Source organism: Peromyscus leucopus, chromosome 1 (genome assembly GCF_004664715.2).
Source record: "Peromyscus leucopus breed LL Stock chromosome 1, UCI_PerLeu_2.1, whole genome shotgun sequence".
Classification (NCBI taxonomy): domain Eukaryota; kingdom Metazoa; phylum Chordata; class Mammalia; order Rodentia; family Cricetidae; genus Peromyscus; species Peromyscus leucopus.
In genome coordinates this window covers 162,992,205-163,012,987 of record NC_051063.1, presented here as the reverse complement: position 1 = coordinate 163,012,987, position 20,783 = coordinate 162,992,205, and the positions used below count along the sequence as shown (strand labels likewise).

The window sequence follows — 20,783 nt, the reverse complement described above, 5'->3', positions numbered from 1 at the left end:
CCACAGCTTCAGTTCCAGAGGGCTCAATGCCTTCTTCTTACCTCCCAGGCCACCAGTCAGTGGTGCACACACATACATGAAGACATTCGTACACATAAAACCACCACAAAGAAATGCCTAGAGGAATGCCCACTGGGGGCATGTATTTCAGCATGTAACACCACAAAGTCCCTGAACCCAACAACAAAGTCCACTAGGAGGCTCTGTCGAAGCCTACAACTGACTCAGTTTCCCAGTTTGAATCTGAAGTCTATTCTGAGTCAGTAAAGTTTAAGCTTGTTTGCTCCAAGGCTGTGAGGAAGTTCTGATTAGCCCACAAGAAGGAACACACTATCTAGCTAGATGCCAGCCAGAGGTACATTGAGATAGAAAATGAAACTCTCTGCTCCTTGACACAAGGCAGGATAGTTAGTGGTTGAATGCCTGTGCTGTGCATTGTTCTACCTCTGACGGGCAGACCTCTCGACTCTTTGTCCTCTTCATTGTCTCTTCAATCCGCACACCTCTACCCAGCTACCCAGCTGACTGTCAGCAGGCCCAACAAGGCACTTAAAGTGATTTGCAGTTGCACAATGAAACACTGTCAAGGTCAGAGTCCTGTGATTGCTAAGTTTTTTGGTTTGGTTTGTTTTTCAAGACAGGGTTTCTCTGTGTAGTCCTGGCTGTCCTGGATCTTATTCTGTAGACCAGGCTGGCCTCTGCTTCCCATGTGCCACCATGAAGGGCCACTAACCTTGATTGTCAACTTGAGATTCAGACTCACAAGACATATCTCTCTCTGGGAGTCTGGGGGTGAGAGAATAAGATATTTCCACACAGCTTTAACTCAAGTAGGAAGATACACCCTGAACTCAAAAAGAGCATGTTCGTGGGGTTGGGGGCTACTGGACAAGGGACACCTGTGGATTCAATACCGAAGAGCACTTGCTATTTTTACGGAGGACCCAGGTTATTCCCAACGCCCACATGGTGGCTCTTCATCATCCATAAGTAAATGTGGTGTATATATACATGCAGGCAAAATACTCATACACATAAATCTAGAAAAAAAAATTCTAAGCAAGCTAAGCACTTGCATTCACCTTTCTGCTTCCCGACTGCAGACTCAACATGACCAGTAGCTTCATAAACCTTTTGCCATTCCTGTCCTGCCAAGGTGTACCCTCAAACTGTGAACCATATTGAACTCCATAGCAGGATAGAAAGACAGGGAACCTCAGTGTCCCAGTAGAAAAGGCTTGGAGACCTCATGCTTTTAATGCCCACATAGGCAGACTTCAGACTCTACTGAGAAGGACCTAACAGCTCATAAAAACTATGTGTGTTCCAGAAGACAACTTGTCAGAGTCAGCAAGTAAACTATTTTCAGGACGAGGGAAGGCTCAGCGCTTGAGAGCACTGGCTACTCTAATAGTGGACCTGGGTTCTGTTCTCAGCACCCACAGGGCTCACAACCATTTGGAAACTCTTGTTTCAGGGCCTGCAATCTTTCTTCAGGCCTCAAGGACACCAGGCACATAGCTGGTACATGTACACATGTGCAGGCAAAACACCCAGGCACATGAAATGAAACAACCTAACAAAACTCTACAAATTGCTCTGCCTGTACCAGCTGACACTTTCCCAGCAGCCATCTCCATCTCCATCAAGGATGTCAACAGCGATTAGGCTGTGCTCACTTGGGCTTTCAAGGACGTATAACCTTATGTTCCCGGCACGATCTCTTCTGTACCTAAGTGATTGGTTCTCTTTGTAAACCACCACACAACTTCATTTACTGAGAAAAGTTCTTTTAAGTTTTTTTCTTTTGTTTTTTTGAGATAGGGTTTCTCTGTGTAACAGTCCTGGCTGTCCTGGAACTCACTCTGTAGACCAGGCTGGCCTTGAACTCAGAGATCTACCTGCTTCAGCTTCCTGAGTTGCTGGGATTAAAGGTGTGGACAATCATGCCCGTCTATAAAAATTCTTTAACTCTTAACCTTGTTACAAATGACACTTTGGGGGCAATGTTAGAAAAGAGTTGCGTTCTTAGCAGTCTTTTCAGATGTAACTTGAAAGCCATCAAGATCCCTTAGGTACTCACTGTAAGAACCTAACTGTGACTCTCCCCTAGACACCCACATCCCTCCTGTCGGGCCCACTTTCCCCTTTCTCTCTTAGAGCATTCATTTCTATTTGTAATAAATCCAACTCTGCTTCATATCCGGGTCCCTCTGAAGTTCTTGTGATGCCATGACTCAGTCTGGCCTGGATGGAGGTCTCTGAAGAGAACCTCAGGCAGCTGCTGATGCGTGGCTGTGTGCCAACCGCAGTGACAAACCCTTCAAGTACCTTTTCTAAGGTGTTTGGTCATGTAGCTCCCATTTACCCTGAGGAAGGTTGTTCATGAGCATGTTTACAAGAGCGTGCTTTATAAAAAGCTAAAGAAAAAAAAACACCTTTAAAATTAAAAATGGCACTTTCATTAACTTTAAAAATTAAGGTATTTTGAAATTATGTTAACAGAAAAACTTTATAGCCATGTAAAGTCAAAATGGATTAAAATGTTAATGTAACAATTATATTAAAAAAAAACCTAAGGAAACAAGGAAAACCATAAGATTACATTCCTACATGAATTCTGATGTTTAAGTTCAAAGTATTGTTTTCAATTATGTGCAGACTGAACAATCTGGGTCAATAAAAATAGGAACAGTTACTAATAGGCTTCCAGAATATACTATATTCATAGGTTATCTCTCCAATATGAATTCTCTTCAGATGAACAAGCTGTCATTGACAAGTAAACTGTTTCTACATTCTTCAGTCTAGAGGGGTTTTAAAGGTAGATTCTCTGATTGTTTTGAGTCTTCACATACATCTTGTATGTTTTTGTTTATCACCAATATAAGTTTTGATGCTGAATAAGTTGTGAGTCATAGTTAAAGTTCTTTCCACAGTCCTCATATTTATAGGCTTTCTTACCAGCGTGAATCCTATGATGACTGATAAGTTGTGAGCTCTGAGAATAGGCTTTCCCACAAATCTTACATTCATAGGGTTTCTCTCCAGTATGAATTCTCTGATGTCTAGTGAGGTCAGAGCCAGACCGGAAAGCCTTTTCACATTCCTTACATTCATAGGGTTTCTCACCAGTATGTATTCTTTGATGTTTAATGAGCTGTGAACTCTGACTAAAGGCATTGCCACATTCCTTACATTCATATGGTTTCTCTCCAGTGTGAATTCTCTGATGTTGAGTAAAATTTGAACCACTACTAAAAGCCTTCCCACATTCTTTACATTCATAAGGCTTCTCACCAGTGTGAATTCTCTGATGGCGAGTAAAATTTGAACCACTGCTAAAGGCTTTTCCACAGTCCTTACATTCATAGGGTTTCTCACCTGTATGAATTCTGTGATGTCGTGTTAGGTCTGAACCACAAATAAACGTTTTTCCACATTCCTTACATTCAAAGGGTTTCTTTCCAGTGTGAATTTTGTGATGATGAGTAAGTCCTGAGGGGTGTCTAAAGGTCTTGCCACAGTCCTTACATTCATACGGCTTCTCAGTGGTACGAATAATTTGATGGGTAGTAAACTGCGAGCCATGTTTATAGTGTTTCCTATTTTCTTTACTTGCACAATATTTCTCTTTATTCTTAATAATTTGCTGAAGCCTGAAGGATGGATACTGATTGTGAGTGGGCGTGTCTTCACGATTGATTATCAGTTCACTGAATTGTCTCTCCTGAGATCCAGGCTGTCTCGAACACTGGCCATTCCATTCCCAGGCACCTCGGGGACTAGAGCACTGAAGGTCCTGTCTTGTGAGTTTCCTTATTATCTCCCACTGTGCTGACTCTATTTCATAAAGTTCCTTCTTCAAAAACAATTTCTGGGCCTCACATCTTGATTCCAGGACTAAAAGAAAATACACAAGTGATCACTCACATTTTTATTGTTTGGGAGACACAGAAATTAAATTAGAATAATACAAGCACAGGAGAACTAAAGTGATTTTTTGAAACTAGATGTCAGTCATCTGGGTGAGATGGCATACACTGATAACCCCAGCATTCAGGAAATGAAGACAGGAAGGGTCAGGAGTTCAAAGTCATCCTGAGTTTGAAGCCAATCTGGATTTTATGAGAATCTGTATTAATAATAAAAAAAAAAAAAATCTGAGGCTAGAAATACGGCTCAGTGGTTAAGAACACTTGTGGTTCTTACAGAGGATCCAGGTTTTGTTGCCAGTGCCCACATGATAGTCACAAATTCCTGTAACCCTAGTTCTAGGATAAAAAGAGGCACACACACGGTGTACACACACACACACACACACACACACACACACACACACACACACACACACAAAATTTTAAAAGATTAAAAAAAATATTGAAGGTGAATGTGGTGGTGGACATCTTTGGTCCCAGCCCTGGGGAGGCAGAAGCAGAAAAATCTGTTGTTTTAATTCAGTACCGTCATTGCACCTTAATCTACTGATACTCCAGCCAGCAATTCTGACTACGAAGTTACCAGCCTGCTTCTCTGGCAGTGGTCCAGCTGCTCAGGCCACAGTCTGGCAGGAATTCCTGTTCCCATAGACACCAGTTCCATTGCTGCCACTAAAAAAAGGTAGCTTTAACTAAATCCCTATCTTTCTACTTATAAATAAGACTTGAGAGTCAAAGGCTGGGGTGAAAACCTGCTAGCTCAGAGGCTGAGTAACAACTACCTAACCTTTCCTTGTGGCATCTCCGAAAAGGAGAGTCCTTGGCTCAGCCAAACAAACACCCACACCACTCCATATCCTTCCCCACTACTTCTGGTGCATCTCTATCTCTTCCAGATGCCCTCCGATGCTCTATGATTACTTTCTGTCAACTAGTTGCTAACTCAGCCTCCTGACCCATAGTTTTATTTAATTAACCCAAATGCAACTCTGGGTTCAGTGTGATAGAATATCCCCCAGCACAAATCTCTGAGTTCAAGGATAGCCTAGTCTACACAGAGAAACACTGTGTCAAGAAATTTAAAAAAAAAAAAAAGGCTGGGCAGTGGTGGCGCACGCCTTTAATCCCAGCACTCGGGAGGCAGAGGCAAGTGGATCTCTGTGAGTTCGAGGCCAGCCTGGTCTCCAAAGCGAGTTCCAGGAAAGGCGCAAAGCTACACAGAGAAACCCTGTCTCGAAAAACCATAAAAAAAAAAAAAAAAAATCAATAAAGGGGTCAGAGAGTAGGCTCAGCACTTAAAAGCACTGGCTGCTCTTGCAGAGGACCCAGGTTCAATTCCCAGTACACACAGGGTGGCTCACAACTGTCCAGTTCCAGAGGATCCAGTGCCCTCTTCTGACTTCTGTGGGCACCAGGCATGTACATGGTGCACATACATGGGAAGCAAAACAGTCATACAAATAAATACTTTAAATTTTTTTTAAATCAATAAATAAAACAGACAATAAAGCCAGGTGTAGTGGCTCATGTTTGTAATCTCAGGACTCCTGAGGCTGAGAAAAGAGGTGTTGTGAGTTCAAGCAAGTCTGAGCTACACTGTGAGTTCTAAGCAAGCCTGGGTTATAAAATGAAACCCTGTCTCAATAAAACAAAATGAGAAAATAAGAGATGATAGGATGATTGCATAGGAAAGCCTATGTGAACTATGTGGTATGTAGTAGGTAATTAATACTATTGTGGAATAAATTTTAACTAAGTCAGGAATAACTCCACTTTCAAGGATCAGATACCCTCTTCTGGCCTCCATGGGTACTATATGCACATGGCACACATAGATGCAGACAAACCCCCTCAACACACACACACATTCTGTGAGCTCTACACAGAGTTACAGGACAGGCAGAACTACATACAGAGACCCTACCTTGAAAAAATATACATATATATACACACATATATATACACACACATATATACATACATATACACACATATACATACATATATACACACATACATATATACACACATACACACATATATACATACACACACACACACATACACACACACACACAATTCTTTTCTCAGTCATGTCAGTGATCAAATAAAGCAACTTATTCAGGAATAAGTGAGAGAATACAAATGAAGGTGTGACACCTAAAAAAACCTCCCTATAAACATGAGCAAAATGACAGAAACATCGGTTTGAACCACTATTCATCTGTGGGAATAGCGTCTCAGTCCTGGGTGACCTAGGCAAGAGTAAGAGAACCAGGATGGAGCACAGAAATAACATGCACTGGCAAACCTGACGGCACGGGTCTCTGGGAGGAAGAAAGGTGGAATCGGGAGACGCCAGCCAGGTGCTGAGGGACCAGGATGTGTAGAAAATGAGGTAACAAGCCATGGGCCACATGCCAGAAGGTAAATAAGAAATATGGGTTAATTTAAGTGTAAGAGTTAGCTAGTTACAAGCCTACGCTATCGACCGAGCATTTGTAATTTATATTAAGCCTCTGAGTGATTATTTTGGAGCAGACTGTTGGGCCAGGAAAACTCCACCTACAGTGGTGTGTGTGGGTTGTCCTTTAATTGGGGAAGATAGACGACACAGGAGAGAAAGGGAGGATGCTTCGGAATATTTGTTCAAATATGCAAAGATGTGTTACATTTGTTTATGTTGCAGAATATTTGTTTAACTATGGAAAGATGTGTTACATTTGTTTAACTATCTAGAGATGTGTTGGATTTGTTTAATTATATAAAGGTTTGTTGCTATTTCACCTTGCCTGCCTAAGGCACCTGATTGGTCTAATAAAAAGCTGAATGGCCAATAGTGAGGAAGGAGGTATAGATGGGACTTCTGGGCAGGGAGAGTAAGGAGGAGGAGGAACTTAGAGGCAGGGGTAGGGTTGGGTGGGTGGTGGTAGTGGGGAGGTGATGCCAGGGCCAATCAGCCAGAGGAAGCAGGAAAGTAGGACATACAGATAAAAGTAAGGCAAAAAGCCCCGAGGCAATGCATAGATGAATAGAAACAGGTTAAATTAAGTTAAAAGAGCTAGTGGAACAAGCCTAAGCTAAGGCCAAGCTTTCATAATTAATAATTAGTCTCTGTGTCTTTATTTGGGAGCTGACTGGCAGTCCAAAGAAAATCTCAATTACAGAGGAGGGATAAGTAACACTAAGGACATTTGAAAAAGCTATAGAAAATCATTTTTAAGTGTATGTGCATTTACACATACACACATCACACCTAGACCAAAGATCACTATTTTGGGGGAGGTGGAGAAGACCTCAAAGATTAGTTGTGAAAGCCACTGCCACCTACAGACTTGAGGTCTAGAGGCTTGTTATCTGTGACCACATTCATCCCTGACTCCAAGCACAGGGCTGAGAACAGGGCCCAAAATGACAGTTTCTATGGCAGCCTCTGGGCCAGTGCTTGCCATGGTAGGACAGCACTGAATTTGACATGGCTGCAGTTTATTTTTTAACTTCTGTAGTTCCTACCTGAGAACTGTACACATTAAGAGAAACAGTAAATTATACTTAAAAGTATGGATGAGCCAGGAGGTGGTGGCGCACGCCTTTCATCCCAGCACTTGGGAGGCAGAGGCAGGTGGATCTTTGAGAGTTCAAGGTGTGCCTGTTCCACAGAGCAAGTTCCACGACAATTGAGGGCTGTTACACAGAGTAACCCTGCCTTGACAAACCAAAAACATAAAAAAAAAAAATTTAATTAAAATATGTATGTATGTATGTATGTATGTATATGGATGAATCAAGGAGGGCATGGAACTTCAGAATAAAAACAAAACAAAAAACCTAGTTAACAAAGCAAGTCTGACAGAACTGCAGGTCAGTGGCTGTGGCAATTTGAATGTAATTGGCCCCATAATCTCATAGGGAGTGGCACTATTAGGAGGTGTGGCTTTGGCTTTATTGGAGGAAGTGTGGCACTATAGAGGCAGGCTTTGAGGTCTCATATATGCTCAAGCCATGCCCAGTGTTTCCGTTCACTTCCTGTTGCCTGCTGATCAAGATGTAGGACTCCCAGTTCTAGCACCACATCTGTCTGCAAACCCAGCTGCCATGCTCCCTGCCATGACGATAATGGACTAAACCTCAGAACTGTAAGCTGCCACCGCAATTAAATGTTTTTCTTTATAAGAGGTGCCATGGTCATGGTGTCTCTTCACAGCTACAGAAACCTAAGAGAGTGGCACAGGCCCCAGGTTAATCCCCAGGAGGGAGTGAAGGAGAGAAGAAAAGTGGATGGAGAAAGGAAAAAGGGAGGGGAGGAGAGAAGAAAGAGCTGTCTGATCTTTGACAATGCAGGAAAATGCATATTTCAATATTTAGACAGAAGATATGCAAAGAGAAGTGTTGGAAATTGGACCAAACTGCTACTCAGGCCGCAGTACCTGCAGTCTCCTCTCTGGCCTCACAGATACTGGCAGGCACCCTATGGAGGGCAAGGTCTGTGGACACCGGCAAACAGCTCCCAGGACTTGGACTTCTCATCTGGAGAAGTGCACTTGCAGGCTTGAACACACCAAAGGACCTGCTGGTAGCCACAATTCCCTTCCACCACTGCCTGATGGGAAATCAGAGGCCCTGTCTTCAGGCTCTTGCTGAACCCTTCCCTCTTCCTCAGAGGTCTGTAAGACCAACCCAGATCTGTCACTCTTTAGTTCCCATTATGCTGCAGTGATGCTGGGGCCTGAAGTGTCCTCAGAGTCTCAGCCACACTGCTGTCTGTCTGTCCATGAGTTAATAACGCTTCTAATAAACATCTCACATGCTACACACAATCCATCCAAGTGTCCCCCTTGAGCCCCACATCTAAGACCTCTCAAGAAGCTTGACAGGACTGGATCCAAAGTATACGTACAGGAAGGGTGACAGAGAGGCAAAGGACATCTCTGAGACACGAGGGAGACTCAGAATGCTCTGTAACTCCATGCAGCTTTTTCTTTCTTTCCCTTTGGGGGTTTTTAAGATAGGACTGTAGCCCTGGCTGGCCTTGAACTCACAAAGATCCACCTGCCTCTGCCTCCAGAGAGCTAGGATTAAAGGTGTGCATCACCATGCCCAGCTCTCAATGGTTTCTTCAAAGGCAAGTGAGCATCTCACACTTGGAGGAAGGGAGGAAACAGACCTACCAATGGGCAAATCAGAGTCAGTATGAATATCCTTACCCATTGAAAGCAGGTTGCTATAATTCTCCAACATCACATCTCTGTACAAATCTCTCTGCTCCTCAGTCAGGCATTCCCATTCCTCCTGAGAGAAGTCTATGTACACATCACGGAACAGTACTGACACCTGAAACAATAACCACATATTGCTCAATTAATAATAATAAAATAAAGTTTCTGTGCAGGAAAAGTAACAGAAGAGGAGTAAGTCAGAACATGCTAAAAGCAGTGAATATGAATGTCTGGAATCCTAGGGAAGGCCTGTGAGCAAACCACTGTGCTTCCATGTCAATGTTTCCTCCAGACAAAGCCATCTGGGCTGAATGAATTCCTCCATTATCTGCTTGAGGCTGGGAAGGCACAGAATCCAGCTGGGAGGACGTCTGTATTAAAGGAAATGATTTATACAAAGCCTCATAGTATTCTCACTACATGGTCCTCTAGTCTCAAACAGCCAAGAGTTTAATTTCAGGATAGAAGAGAAAGACAGGACATTAGAAGCCTCCAGATACAGCAGATTATATAAACGCATCGAGAACCAGAGGATAATGGGATTCCTAACACTTCTGAACACAAGGAACAGAACAATTCTTCACTAACCCAGTGGAGAAAAATAAATTCTGACCTAGGATTCTATAAGGAAACTATTTTCTGCTGAGTGTACATTCCCAGACATACAAAGACTCAAGTACAAGTTCCTTGGAAACTACTGGAGGATGTGGGAGTAAGCCAGAAAGAGCCATGGGATGCCAGAAACAGTTAAAAGTCGACAGGAGAATAGTAGAGGAAAATCCAGGGGAAAGAGTAAATTTCGGGAACGTGCTGGCAGGCTAGAGAGGAATCAGATCAGATGGGAACGAGGGCACAAAGGGATGGGAGGGCATCTCTACGTCCAAAAGAAACTGATGTGTCTCAAAAAAACCAAAACCAAAAACCAAAACAAAAAAAAAGGGAAGAACTCACTGACTGATGTGTGGCAATGATTTTATTGAACTTGGGAGTCATAGCCTGTGCACCAAGCCAGATTCACTCACCCATCCTCAATAAGCCAATTAGAGGAGCCAGATGAGCAGTGGGAAGTAGAATGCTGGGCCTGGTGGCACATTCCTTTCATCCCAGCACTCGGGAGGCAGAGGCAGGCAGAGCTCTGTGAGTTTGAGGCCAGCCTGGTCTACAAAGTAAGACACATTTAAAAAGGGGGGGAGGGAAGGCTTGTTATAATAAGTGTCTTTATAGGCATATTTATTTCAGATTAAATAATACTCTATCTTAAAGATAATAAATGCCAATTTCTTGCTCACATACTTGCCTTTGATGTTTGACTTGAAATCCAGGAATTCATGGCCTTTTCATGCTACACAAGTATTTTACCAATGAGCTACTTCCCAGTTCTTGGCTTCCGCTACCCCCCAAGACAGGGTTTCTCTGTGTAACCCTGGCCATCCAGGAACTCACTCTGTAGACCAGGCTGGCCACAAACTGAGAGATCTGCCTGCCTTTGCTGGAATTAAAGGCATGCAGCACCTCCACCCTGCTAGTTCTTGGTTTTTCAAGACAGGGGCTCACTATGTACCCCAGAGTAGCCTTGAACTAACTGTAGTGCAAGCCAGCCTCAAGTCCACCATCATCTTAAGAACTGGGATTCAGGGATGAGCCACGACACTTTCATTTACCTTTAGACATTTAGGTTGATATTAATCTTTAAAGAGTTCCTTGAGCAGGGGATGTAGCTCATTTGTTAAAGCAATTGTCTAGTAGGCATGAAACCCTGGGTACCATCCCTAGAGCTATATAACCTGGGCATGGTGGCACATGCCTGTAATTCCAACACTTGGGAAATGAAGACAGGAGCCCAAGGTTATCTTCAGCTAAATGAGTTGAAAGCCAGCCTAGAAAGACTGTCTCCAAACAAACATCAACAAAAGACAATCTTAATATTGAGAACAGTGTTACTTATAACACCACTGCTGAACTGCCAATTGCCTTTATTACTGAGCTTCAGGAAGATGATAGAGAAAGACGCTGCTTAATACAATGGTATTGGGCTGGAGAGATGGCTCAGCAGTTGAGAGCACCAGTTGCTCTTGCAGAGGACCCAGGTTCCGTTCCCATCACCAACACTGGGGCTCACACCATCTGTAAATAGAGTCCCAGGGGATCTGACACCCTCTTCAGGCCTCTGAAGGAATTCACTATGTAGACCAGGCTAGCCTTGAACTCTTCCTACTTCTGCCTCCCGAGTGCTGGAATTAAAGGGATGTACCACCATGTTTTGGTTGTGAGCCTGGCCTTTAAAAAAGTTGGACCCCCAAAGCTTTTTCGATTAGTCTATTAGAGACCCTCTCCTTTAGAGCAACAGTTCTCAACCTGTGGGTTGCAACCCCTTTGAGGGGAAATCATCCAATGACCCTCTCACAGGGGTTACCTAAGAGCATCAGAAAACAAAGATATTTACATTATGATTCATAACAGTAGCAAAATTACAGTTATGAAGTAGCAGCAAAAATAATTTCATGGTTGGGGGTCACCACAACATGAGGAACTGTGTTAAAGGGTGAAAGCATCAGGAAGTCTAAGAACCGCTGCACTAGAGCAAGGAGAGACTATGCAGGCTGTTCATAACTAAATTGAAAGGTTTCTTGTTTAACACCAACCGAAACATCATCAGGATGAAGAAATCGGACATTTATTTGTACTAGAGACAAGAATGACTCAATTTAAATACAAAAAAAATCACACCTCACCTGAGCCATGGCTTTGCTATGCACAGCTCCTCAGTCACAGAGCAGAACTAGGAGAGGCAAAGACAACAGTGAGACCCCACTTGACACATCCCAAACAATCACTCCCCATGAACTCACCCCACACATGGAGGAGCTACAAAGATCTCAACATCTCCAACTTCAGAAAGTCAGGCTCTGGATGGAACAGGAGGGCTTTGGGCAAGATGGCTCATGTGCACATAAGCATATCCACGAAGATATACAATTCTTTTATAAACTAGAGCATGTTGGCACATGCCTGGAATCTCAGCACTCATGAGACTGAGGCAGTAAAACTGACCTCTCTACTTCAACCTGCCCCGCCACCCTATGGTTTTGTGAGACAAGGTTTCTCTACACAGCTCTGGCTGTGCTGGAACTCACCCTGTAGACTGGTCTTAAAGTCACAGAGATCCACCTGCCTCGGCCTCCAGAGCACCAGAGCACCAGGCTTAAAAATAAATCTTTTTCTTAAATCACATTTTAAGCCTATTTATTTATTTATTCATTCATTCGTTGGTAAGGATATGGAGCACTTCTCTTGAAAGCATCTATGTGTGCCATATGTGCACTCGCTCTGGTATATTTTGCATCAGTTAGTAAAGTGGAATACATGACTCAATACTTGCACTAGTAGAAACTGAAGTTCCTGTATCCTATTGTAAAAGTAATTATAAGTCTGGGGTAGTGGTGGCACTCGGGAGGCAGAGGCAGGTGGATCTGTGAATTTGAGGCCAGCCTGGTCTACATAGCAAGTTCCAGGCCAGCCAGGGTGATACAGTCTCCAAAAAAATAAATTAAAAAATTAAAACGGTCACGGCAGTATGTTTATAGGATTAAAAATTAGAAATACTCAAATGTCTACTATTAATAGACGGGATGAATACGTGCAGTATACTTCAGATCCTGGAATACCAAACGGCAAAACAACTTGGTAAGCCGCTATCCTACTTAACATGGATGAGTTCCACACAGGTGTACAAATAAACATAATAAAAGACAATGGAGAGCATGCTAGCACTCACGTGAAGTTCTAAAATGAGGAAAAGCTAAAATACAACGCACGCAGAGATACACACCCGAAACTTCACACACCCACCCCCCACAGACCCACAGTAGCGACGTTCAACTACAGGCAACCAGCGAAGCCGAGAACTACACTCTCGGGGACTCGGGAGGTAACGTAAATACAACCGTACTTTACCACGAGCACAGAATCCAAAGGTTTTCTGCCTGTACTGTGCTGGACATGGTCCCAACACCACAGATCGCACGCCACCACAGGGACAGAACACTCAACCAGTCACAGGCTCTCCACAGCCACACACTGTCCACACAATACCGCACGTGGTCCCCAGCTCGCCCGCTCTCACTCACCAAGGGCTGGTGCCTACCACGGTGTTAGCAGAAACAGATGCTCATCACAAATGCAGCCCCTCAGCACCGCGCCATCACCGCTCACAAACTAACCGCGCAATTCCGACCTCAACTCCTCAGCGCACAAAGCCCGGGCTCGCTGCTTGCCCCGCCCTCCTCTCGGGTTCCCCAACTCGGCCTTCCTAGCTTCCCAAACCCTGCACCCTTTACTGCACCTCAGCAATTGCCAGCGAAGCTCTGAAGTCCCGCCGGCGCATGACTCTCCCGCGAGAAGCCGAGGAGGCTTCTGGGAAACGTAGTCAGAGACACCGCCACGGACAAGATGGCGCCCGAAGAGCGGGCATTTCTATGCACATTCGACTGAGGCGTGGCCAAAACGCATCCTGCAGGATTCATAGAACCCTGAATAATTCTCCATCATTGCCTTAAAGACCAACTCCAAAAATCTAGAAATTTTTTTATTTCGCAGTCCTTCCGTATTATCTGAAGTCATGAACAGCATCAGGAAAAGGGCGGGGGAGCGCTAGGGGCGGAGTGTGATTTGCATAACAAGAGTATTGGCACCGCTGAGGTTTCTGGGAAATGTAGTTAGCGCAATAGAAGAAAAAAACAAAAAAAAAAAAGACTGATGGATTCAAAAGTGATCTCAATTCCTCAGAGAGCTAAGCCTTGGCGTGGTCACCTCTGGGGTGTTAGTGGCCCAAGAAGTGTGCAGGAGCAAATTTCCTGGGCGGACATATGGCTTGTTCTGGGAATGAATTTGACTTGGTATACTTTAGTGCTGAAGACTTAGATGTTGTGAGACCCAAAGCAGGTCCTCTAGGTTGGAAGGGTGAATATCAGGAACCAGGCCTGGATTCCCCTATGCTGAAATCCTAGCACTCAGGTGATGCAGCAGGATCAGAAGCTCAAGGTCATCCTTGTCTACATAGGGATAGTTAGGTCAAAAGCAAGAACAGTGAAACACTTGGAGAAAGTATCTTTGTTAGAAGTTCTTTTCTTTCTTTTTTTAAATATGGAGCGCTTCACGAATTTGCATGTCATCCTTGCTCAGGGGCCATGCTAATCTCTGTATCGTTCCAATTTTAGTATATGTGCTGCTAAAGCAAGCACTATTTTCATAACAAATATATCTTGTCTACAAATCAGTTGATCTGAAATAGATGGTTTAAATGACATTAAAGTTAAAACTCTAAATCTCTGTGTAATCACGGTTTTTTCTCTTCAGAAGACAGAATAACATGGCTTAACACACTTCTCTATTAACTGCAATGTTCAGCTGAGAGCATTCTTCATCCAGCGCTTCCCAAATCAGCCACAGTAGTCCTAGTGATGGAGAAGGAATCTGAAGAAAGAAGTGGATGTTATAAACTATTTACTAATAAACTTAATGGGAGACATGAATGGAGAACCCCAGCACCCCCATTTCAAGCAAGCCCCTCACCCCAGCTTGAAACAGGCTCGGGTTTCAGAACTCTCAGAGCTGCTGACATAGGTCCCAGGACAAAGTCAGGATGTTTGAAGAGCCATCTGGTAGCAACTGATTAACCATAGAATGCCCCAATGCTGGAGATGGTCAACAAAGTCAGGATGTTTGAAGAGCCATCTGGTAGCAACTGATTAACCATAGAACACCCCAATGCCGGAGATGGTCAAAGTACAAAGTCAGGATGTTTGAAGGACTATCTGGTAACAGTTGATTAACCACAGAATACCCCAATGCCGGAGGTAGTCTATAAAGTTTGACAAGCAACCGGTTAAAACTACAAAGTAAGATAACACAGAAATTCTGAAAAGCCATTAAATCTTGAGCCAATCAGAATTGCACCCATACTATCGCCCCTAAATGATGTAACTTTATGGTTTTTGCCTTTAAAACCCGAGCTTGCAGAGGGGCGGGCACCTCCTCCACCCTCTACTGCATTGGATGACTTGACGAGGGCCCTGCCGCGGCTTGACCTGCTTCAATAAACCTTGCTTTTGCATTTCGGTGAGGTCGTGTCTCTGGTGGTCTCTTCGGGGGTCTCGCGCCCAGGGCACAACAATGGAGTCACACGAAATAGACCTGAGCTAAGGAAGCACTGCCTCCAAAATATCCCAGAGATAAGTATTACAGTAACCAGGTCTGTTAGAGATAAGTGACGCTTGGGATTGCTAGGTGCGGTGGTTTGAAAGAGAATGGCTTCCTTAGGTTCATATATTGGAGCTCCACTGTTGTGCCCAGATCGTAACCCCCAGAAAGACCACCAAGGACGAGCATACCAGAATGCAAAAGCAAGGTTTATTTATCTGTTACAAGTCATGACAGGAAACTCAACTCAAGCCATCTCAAGTGAGGCAGAGAAGAGTTATCCTTTCTTGGGGAAGTTAGTTTTTATAGGCAAAACCCATAAAATTTCTTAGAGGGGAGGGGGTTAGTATGGGTCCATCCTTGATTGGTCCAGTTTTTTCCGGGCCTGGACTTTATCTTATTCTAACTTATCTGTTTGCCCTGTCAGGAGTTTTACAACTCCTCTCCGGGGTCTGGTCATGTTATCTCCAGAGAGGGGCATCTCGTGGTTAATTGGTTACCATCAGACATCCTAACTCTGTTCTTTTGTTCCTGGGGCTGGCGCCATCATTTCTGGGGACTTGAAACTAGCCTGGGTCTATCTATATTGAGACATCTTTGTCTAAGGCCCCCTTTTTGAGACAATAGAGTGAGGGTCTTGTGCCTAGATCACGTCCCCCAAAGCCGCCACTGGAGACTTTAGGTACAGAATGCAAAAGTAAGGTGTATTCTAAGTTTACAAGCCTCCAGGAAGGCTCTTCCAAATCTCTCACTCACAGCAGGGAGGTTGGAAGGAGCACTCCCCTTTCTTTGTGAGGCTAGTTCTTAAAGGCACAGATCATATAACTTATTTTAACCCGCCTCCCTTTTTAGTCTTTTGGTCGAATATCTTGACTGTGTTTTCCAAAGTCCCTGTAGCAGATACAGCCACCTGGGGAAAAGGGGGTCTAAGTTCTTATCTACACTTAGGAATCCTGGTTTATGCTTCTCTTTGTCTGTAGGGGATAGAGTAGGGGGTTTTACTGAGGTATCACACCACCAGTTAGTGGACCGGCTTGGGAAAGGTAAGGAGGGAGAATTCCCACAAAGGTATAGCCGGGTAGACTCTGGAGTGTTAGCACCTGGCTTTGATCTGCCTTTTGTGATTGTAACCCACTGTCTCTGTGCCTTGTGTTTGAAGTCTTAGCTGAGAGTTTTCCTAGGGGATCAAAGTCTTGCAGACTTAGTAACAACAACCCAGAAAACTGTGGTATTATTACTGAGAATTTACATTTGGCATTGTCCCTCTGCTGGGACTTAGATCAGAGACAATGGTATAAGGAATTGACTTGCTAAATGTGTGATTTGTATAACAATAGAAAGACCCTTATCCACCCAGCAGCTGGAAAAGGCTAAGTTCATCCTTGAGGTACCTCTGTACTTCTTCCCACCGATCCATATGAATTTACCCACTCATCCAGAATACAACAAGGTGTGGCCTTGGTGGAGGAGGTGTGTTACTGGGGGTGGGCTTTGAGGTTTCAAAAGCCCATACCAGGCCCAGTCAGTCTCAGTCCATCTGTCTCCCCCACCCCCACCCCCACCCCCCCACCCCCCACCCCCACATCCCCATTCCCCCACACCTTCCTGCATGCTACCACGCTCCCCACCATGATGACAATGGACTAAACCTCTGGAACCGTTGAAGGGTTCACAACGCGGTTCCATTTACTGGGCGGACACTTCCGTCCAGCCATTTCCGCATCAAAAGCGTCTTTTCGTAGCTAGGATACCCGGTGGGCCCGGATGTCTCCACCCAGCAAGTTCCGGGCCAAGGGGTCTCGCGTGATCAGAGTCCCGTGGAGTTGCATGGTGATGTAAGCGCGCAACACCACCATGTGCCCTACGTACACACATAGAGTAGTGACGTGACCTGGCCACGCCCCCAGCCGGTTTTAAAAGTCCGGCGCCATATTTCCCCTTCTCTCTCCACGCACGTGTCTCTCCCACAGGCCTGCGCACTTTCTGTCCTTTGTTTCTAATAAACTCTATAAGCGGATTCTGTCGTGTTTCGTGACGTTCCTTGCAGGGTAAGAACACAACGCAGCCAGAAAACTAAGAACCGTAAGCAAGCCCCCAATTAAAATCTTTCTTTTATAAAGGGTTGCCTTCCTTGGTCATGGTGTCTCTTCACAGCCATAGAACAGTAACTAAGACACTAGGATAATGCTGCTGTAAATATTTGTTCAGCCGTATTGACCAGCCATTAGGCTCCATTACCCAGCAAACGGAGACAACCTTGACTTACAGCCATTAGGCCCACTTCTGTATCAGAGAAGATTCCACTAACAGGCAGCTCCAGGGGACAACACAGGGCAACAAGCATTGTTAAGTCCTGGGCTGCCACAGGCCCCCAACCCCATTCTCAGCTTAAGAAAAGCCTAATTCTGCCAGGTGGGCAGGAAGACCCTAGGCAACAATTGTTTGAAGAGAACAAAACCAGTGTATGTAAAAATCATTCTGGCAGGATCTTTGCTGTGTAAATCCCCATCTGCCCAAGGGGCTAGACTAGCAGTCTCTCTCTTGTCTGTTTAACTTCAGGCTAGAACCTGAAAGAGATTTAAGGATGACTGCTTATGTGGAATATGTATAAGATCTACATAAGGTAGTAAAATTTTCTCTTCATACCTGGTTCATCTTTGGATATCAGCCAGAGCCACATACATACAATCATTAAAGAGCTTTTTTTCTTATTTTTCCTGAGTGTATAGAGTGCATTCTCACTGGGGGGGGGGTACATTTCGCTGTTTCACTATTACTTCCCTTCCTCATCCTGCAGCACTGCACCCCAAGACAACCCAAAAGATTAAACGACTGTATCTCCAGAAACCTCCTATCACACACACAAAACTTCTTTCAAAATGAGGCCTTTAAAAAAAAGGTCTTTGAGGGGATTGTTTCTTCTTTTATTATATTTTTGTTTAAGATACTGTTATGCCTAGGTCATTCAGACCCCCAAAAGACCACCATGGAGTCCAAATTCTATATGTATTTCAGGCGCAAACTTGACTCTCCATGTGTCTGATGCAGACATACTACCATAGAGCCCCGAGCCTGGCCGTGTTAGGGTTTTTGTCACGGTAGAAGTTGGAGGTGAAGGGATCTCCAGGGTTCAGGACCATGATTGGCTGAGATTTGTCTGTGGGTGTCTGAGTAAAAGGGGAAAAGGTGTGTGCTGGTCTCAGGGACATCTGGCAATCTTACCTTGTTTTATCTAATGCTTGGAATGTTGGGAATGTTAGGTGCTAATGAAAGGAAAAATCAGTAGCCATCTTGAGAGACGCTTTCCCCTCCCCTCCTCCAAAGGTATTTGCCGAACAGCAGTTTTAGAAGTGATCAGAAATTAAACTTATAAGGCTGGGACAATAAATCTATGTATCCTGGACTTGGCAAAACAAGATATGGGGAGTAATGGACTCAGCTGACCAGAAGTTGACCTTAGAGGCAAGTAGGACTGGAACAATAAATCTGAATGTGTCAACAAAAGCAGGACACAGGGTGCTAGTTATTTAGCTGCGTTGTGTTCTTACCCTGCAAGGAAACGTCACGAAACACGACAGAATCCGCTTATAAGAGTTTATTAGAGATAAAGGGACAGAGAGTGCGCAGGCCTGTGGGAGAGACACGTGCGTGGAGAAGAGGAGAGAAGAGAACCGGGAATATGGCGCTCCGCTTTAAAACCGGCTGGGGGCGTGGCCAGGTCACGTCACTACTCTACGCGTGTGCGTAGACCACATGGTCACGTTGCGCGCCTACGTAGCCATGTAGCGTCACGGATTCTGGTCACGCGAGATGCCTTGGCCGGAACTTGCTAGGTGGAGGTGTCCGGCCTGACCGGAATTGGCTAGGCAGAAGTGTCCGCCTAGTAAATGTGACCGTGTTGTGAACCCTTCACAGGGAATAAAAATTTATGTCTCCATAAATACCCTGAATCCTGTTAGCAATTAGTAACCTTATGCTTACCTCACCCCTAGCCCCCTCGTCCAATCCCAAGCTGCACGTAAACTTTTCCTATATAAACCCCTTAAAGTAAGTGCTGGGGCCATTCTCCTCTACCCGCTGTGTCGGATGGTGGATGGCTGACCAAGCTTGTGTTGTTAATAAAAACCTCTGTGTGCTTGCATCGGATAATAGCTCGGTGGTGGTCTTGCTTGGGGGTCTTGCCACATGGGTACAGCAGCAGTTGTGGCATACACCTCTAATTCGAGCACTTGGGATCACACACCTTTAATCCCATCACTAGGAAGGTTGAGACAGGAAGTGATATGGCTGGGAAGAGAAAGGACTATGAGGCAGAAGGAGACAGGAATTCACGCTCTGTCAGGCTGAGGAGTTGGTGAGGTAAGAGTTGGTAGCTGTGGCTAGCTCTGCTTCTTTGACCTTTCAGCTTTCACCCTGATATCTGGTTCTGGGTTTTTATTATAAGACCATTTAGGATTGGTGTAACAACTAGGTCTCTCTACCTAGCCCTACCTGGCATGGAACTTGGTATGTAGGTCAGGCTGCCCTAGAACTCACAGAGATCTTCCTGGCTCTGCCTCCTGAGTGCTGGTATTAAAAGCATGTGCCACCTGCCTGGCTTCTAGAATTTTTCCATGAAATAACTTCCTGTTCCCTTTCCATTAGTGCCAGTGGGTCTCAACCTTCCTAATGCTGTGACCCTTTAATACAGTTTTTCATGTTGTGGTGACCCACAACCATAAAATTATTTTGTTGCTACTTCATAACTGTAATTTTGCCACTGTTATGAATCATACTATAAATATCTGATTTGCAAACCCAAAGGGGTCAATACCCACAGGTAGAGAACCACTCCTTTAGCCCCTGGCAATCACCATTCAACTTTCTGCTTCAAGGAATTTGGTTACTATGGATATGTCACAGAAATGGAGCTACAGATTTGTCTTTTTGTGATTGACTTAATCCATTTAGCACAATGTCAGGGTTCTGTGTGTTTTTGAGACAGCATTTTAGCTCAGGTTAGCTTCAAAGTTTTGTTTCTGCCTCAATCTCACTACTGCTGGGATTACAGGTGTGCACCACCATACTTGGATTGGTCCTATTTCAAAATGTGTGTGTGTGTGTGTATGTGTGTGTGTACACATGCACACCTGAGTGTATGGGCATCACTTGTGTGCCTTTCTGAGGTGATCAAAAGAGGATTTGATCCTCTGGAACAGGAGTTATAGTCAGTTGTAAGCAACTGTCTGAGTGCTGGGAACCAAACCCAGGTCCTCTCAAGAGCAATTAGTGCTCATAACCACAGAGCCATCTCTGGAAGAGCTCCTGTTCTACTATTTTTAATGAAGTTTTTAGGTTTCAACATGTCTGTGAACACTAATAACTTTACTTATTCCCTTCCAGTTTGGATTAGGTGCATCTTAATCTCTTTTTAACCTACTCATGGCTAACA

At 44.4% G+C, this 20,783-nt stretch overlaps 1 protein-coding gene and 2 non-coding genes across 5 annotated transcripts; all 3 read right to left on the bottom strand.

The window, feature by feature from the left end:
- Positions 1 to 2,439: 2,439 nt before the first annotated feature.
- Znf566 (zinc finger protein 566) lies at positions 2,440 to 13,553 on the bottom strand. Of its 3 annotated transcripts, none has more exons than XM_028855346.2 (4): positions 13,497 to 13,553; positions 11,887 to 11,933; positions 9,143 to 9,269; positions 2,440 to 3,903 (listed from the first exon to the last, which is right to left on the bottom strand). In XM_028855346.2, the coding sequence occupies exons 2-4, from the start codon at positions 11,893 to 11,895 to the stop codon at positions 2,879 to 2,881; spliced, it is 1,161 nt and encodes a 386-aa protein (XP_028711179.1). In that variant the 5' UTR covers positions 11,896 to 11,933; positions 13,497 to 13,553; the 3' UTR covers positions 2,440 to 2,878. The 3 variants fall into 3 exon arrangements, with proteins under 3 accessions (XP_028711179.1, XP_037058189.1, XP_037058194.1); XM_037202294.1 differs by lacking the exon at positions 13,497 to 13,553 and adding an exon at positions 13,282 to 13,490; XM_037202299.1 differs by lacking the exons at positions 11,887 to 11,933; positions 13,497 to 13,553 and adding an exon at positions 13,282 to 13,490.
- Positions 7,290 to 7,422, bottom strand: LOC114681703. Its single transcript, XR_003732942.1, has one exon. It is a non-coding gene; the product is annotated as a small nucleolar RNA SNORA5 (small nucleolar RNA).
- A 737-nt stretch (positions 13,554 to 14,290) lies between the features above and the next one.
- Positions 14,291 to 14,394, bottom strand: LOC114681700. Its single transcript, XR_003732941.1, has one exon. It is a non-coding gene; the product is annotated as a U6 spliceosomal RNA (small nuclear RNA).
- Between the last annotated feature and the right edge of the window lie 6,389 nt (positions 14,395 to 20,783).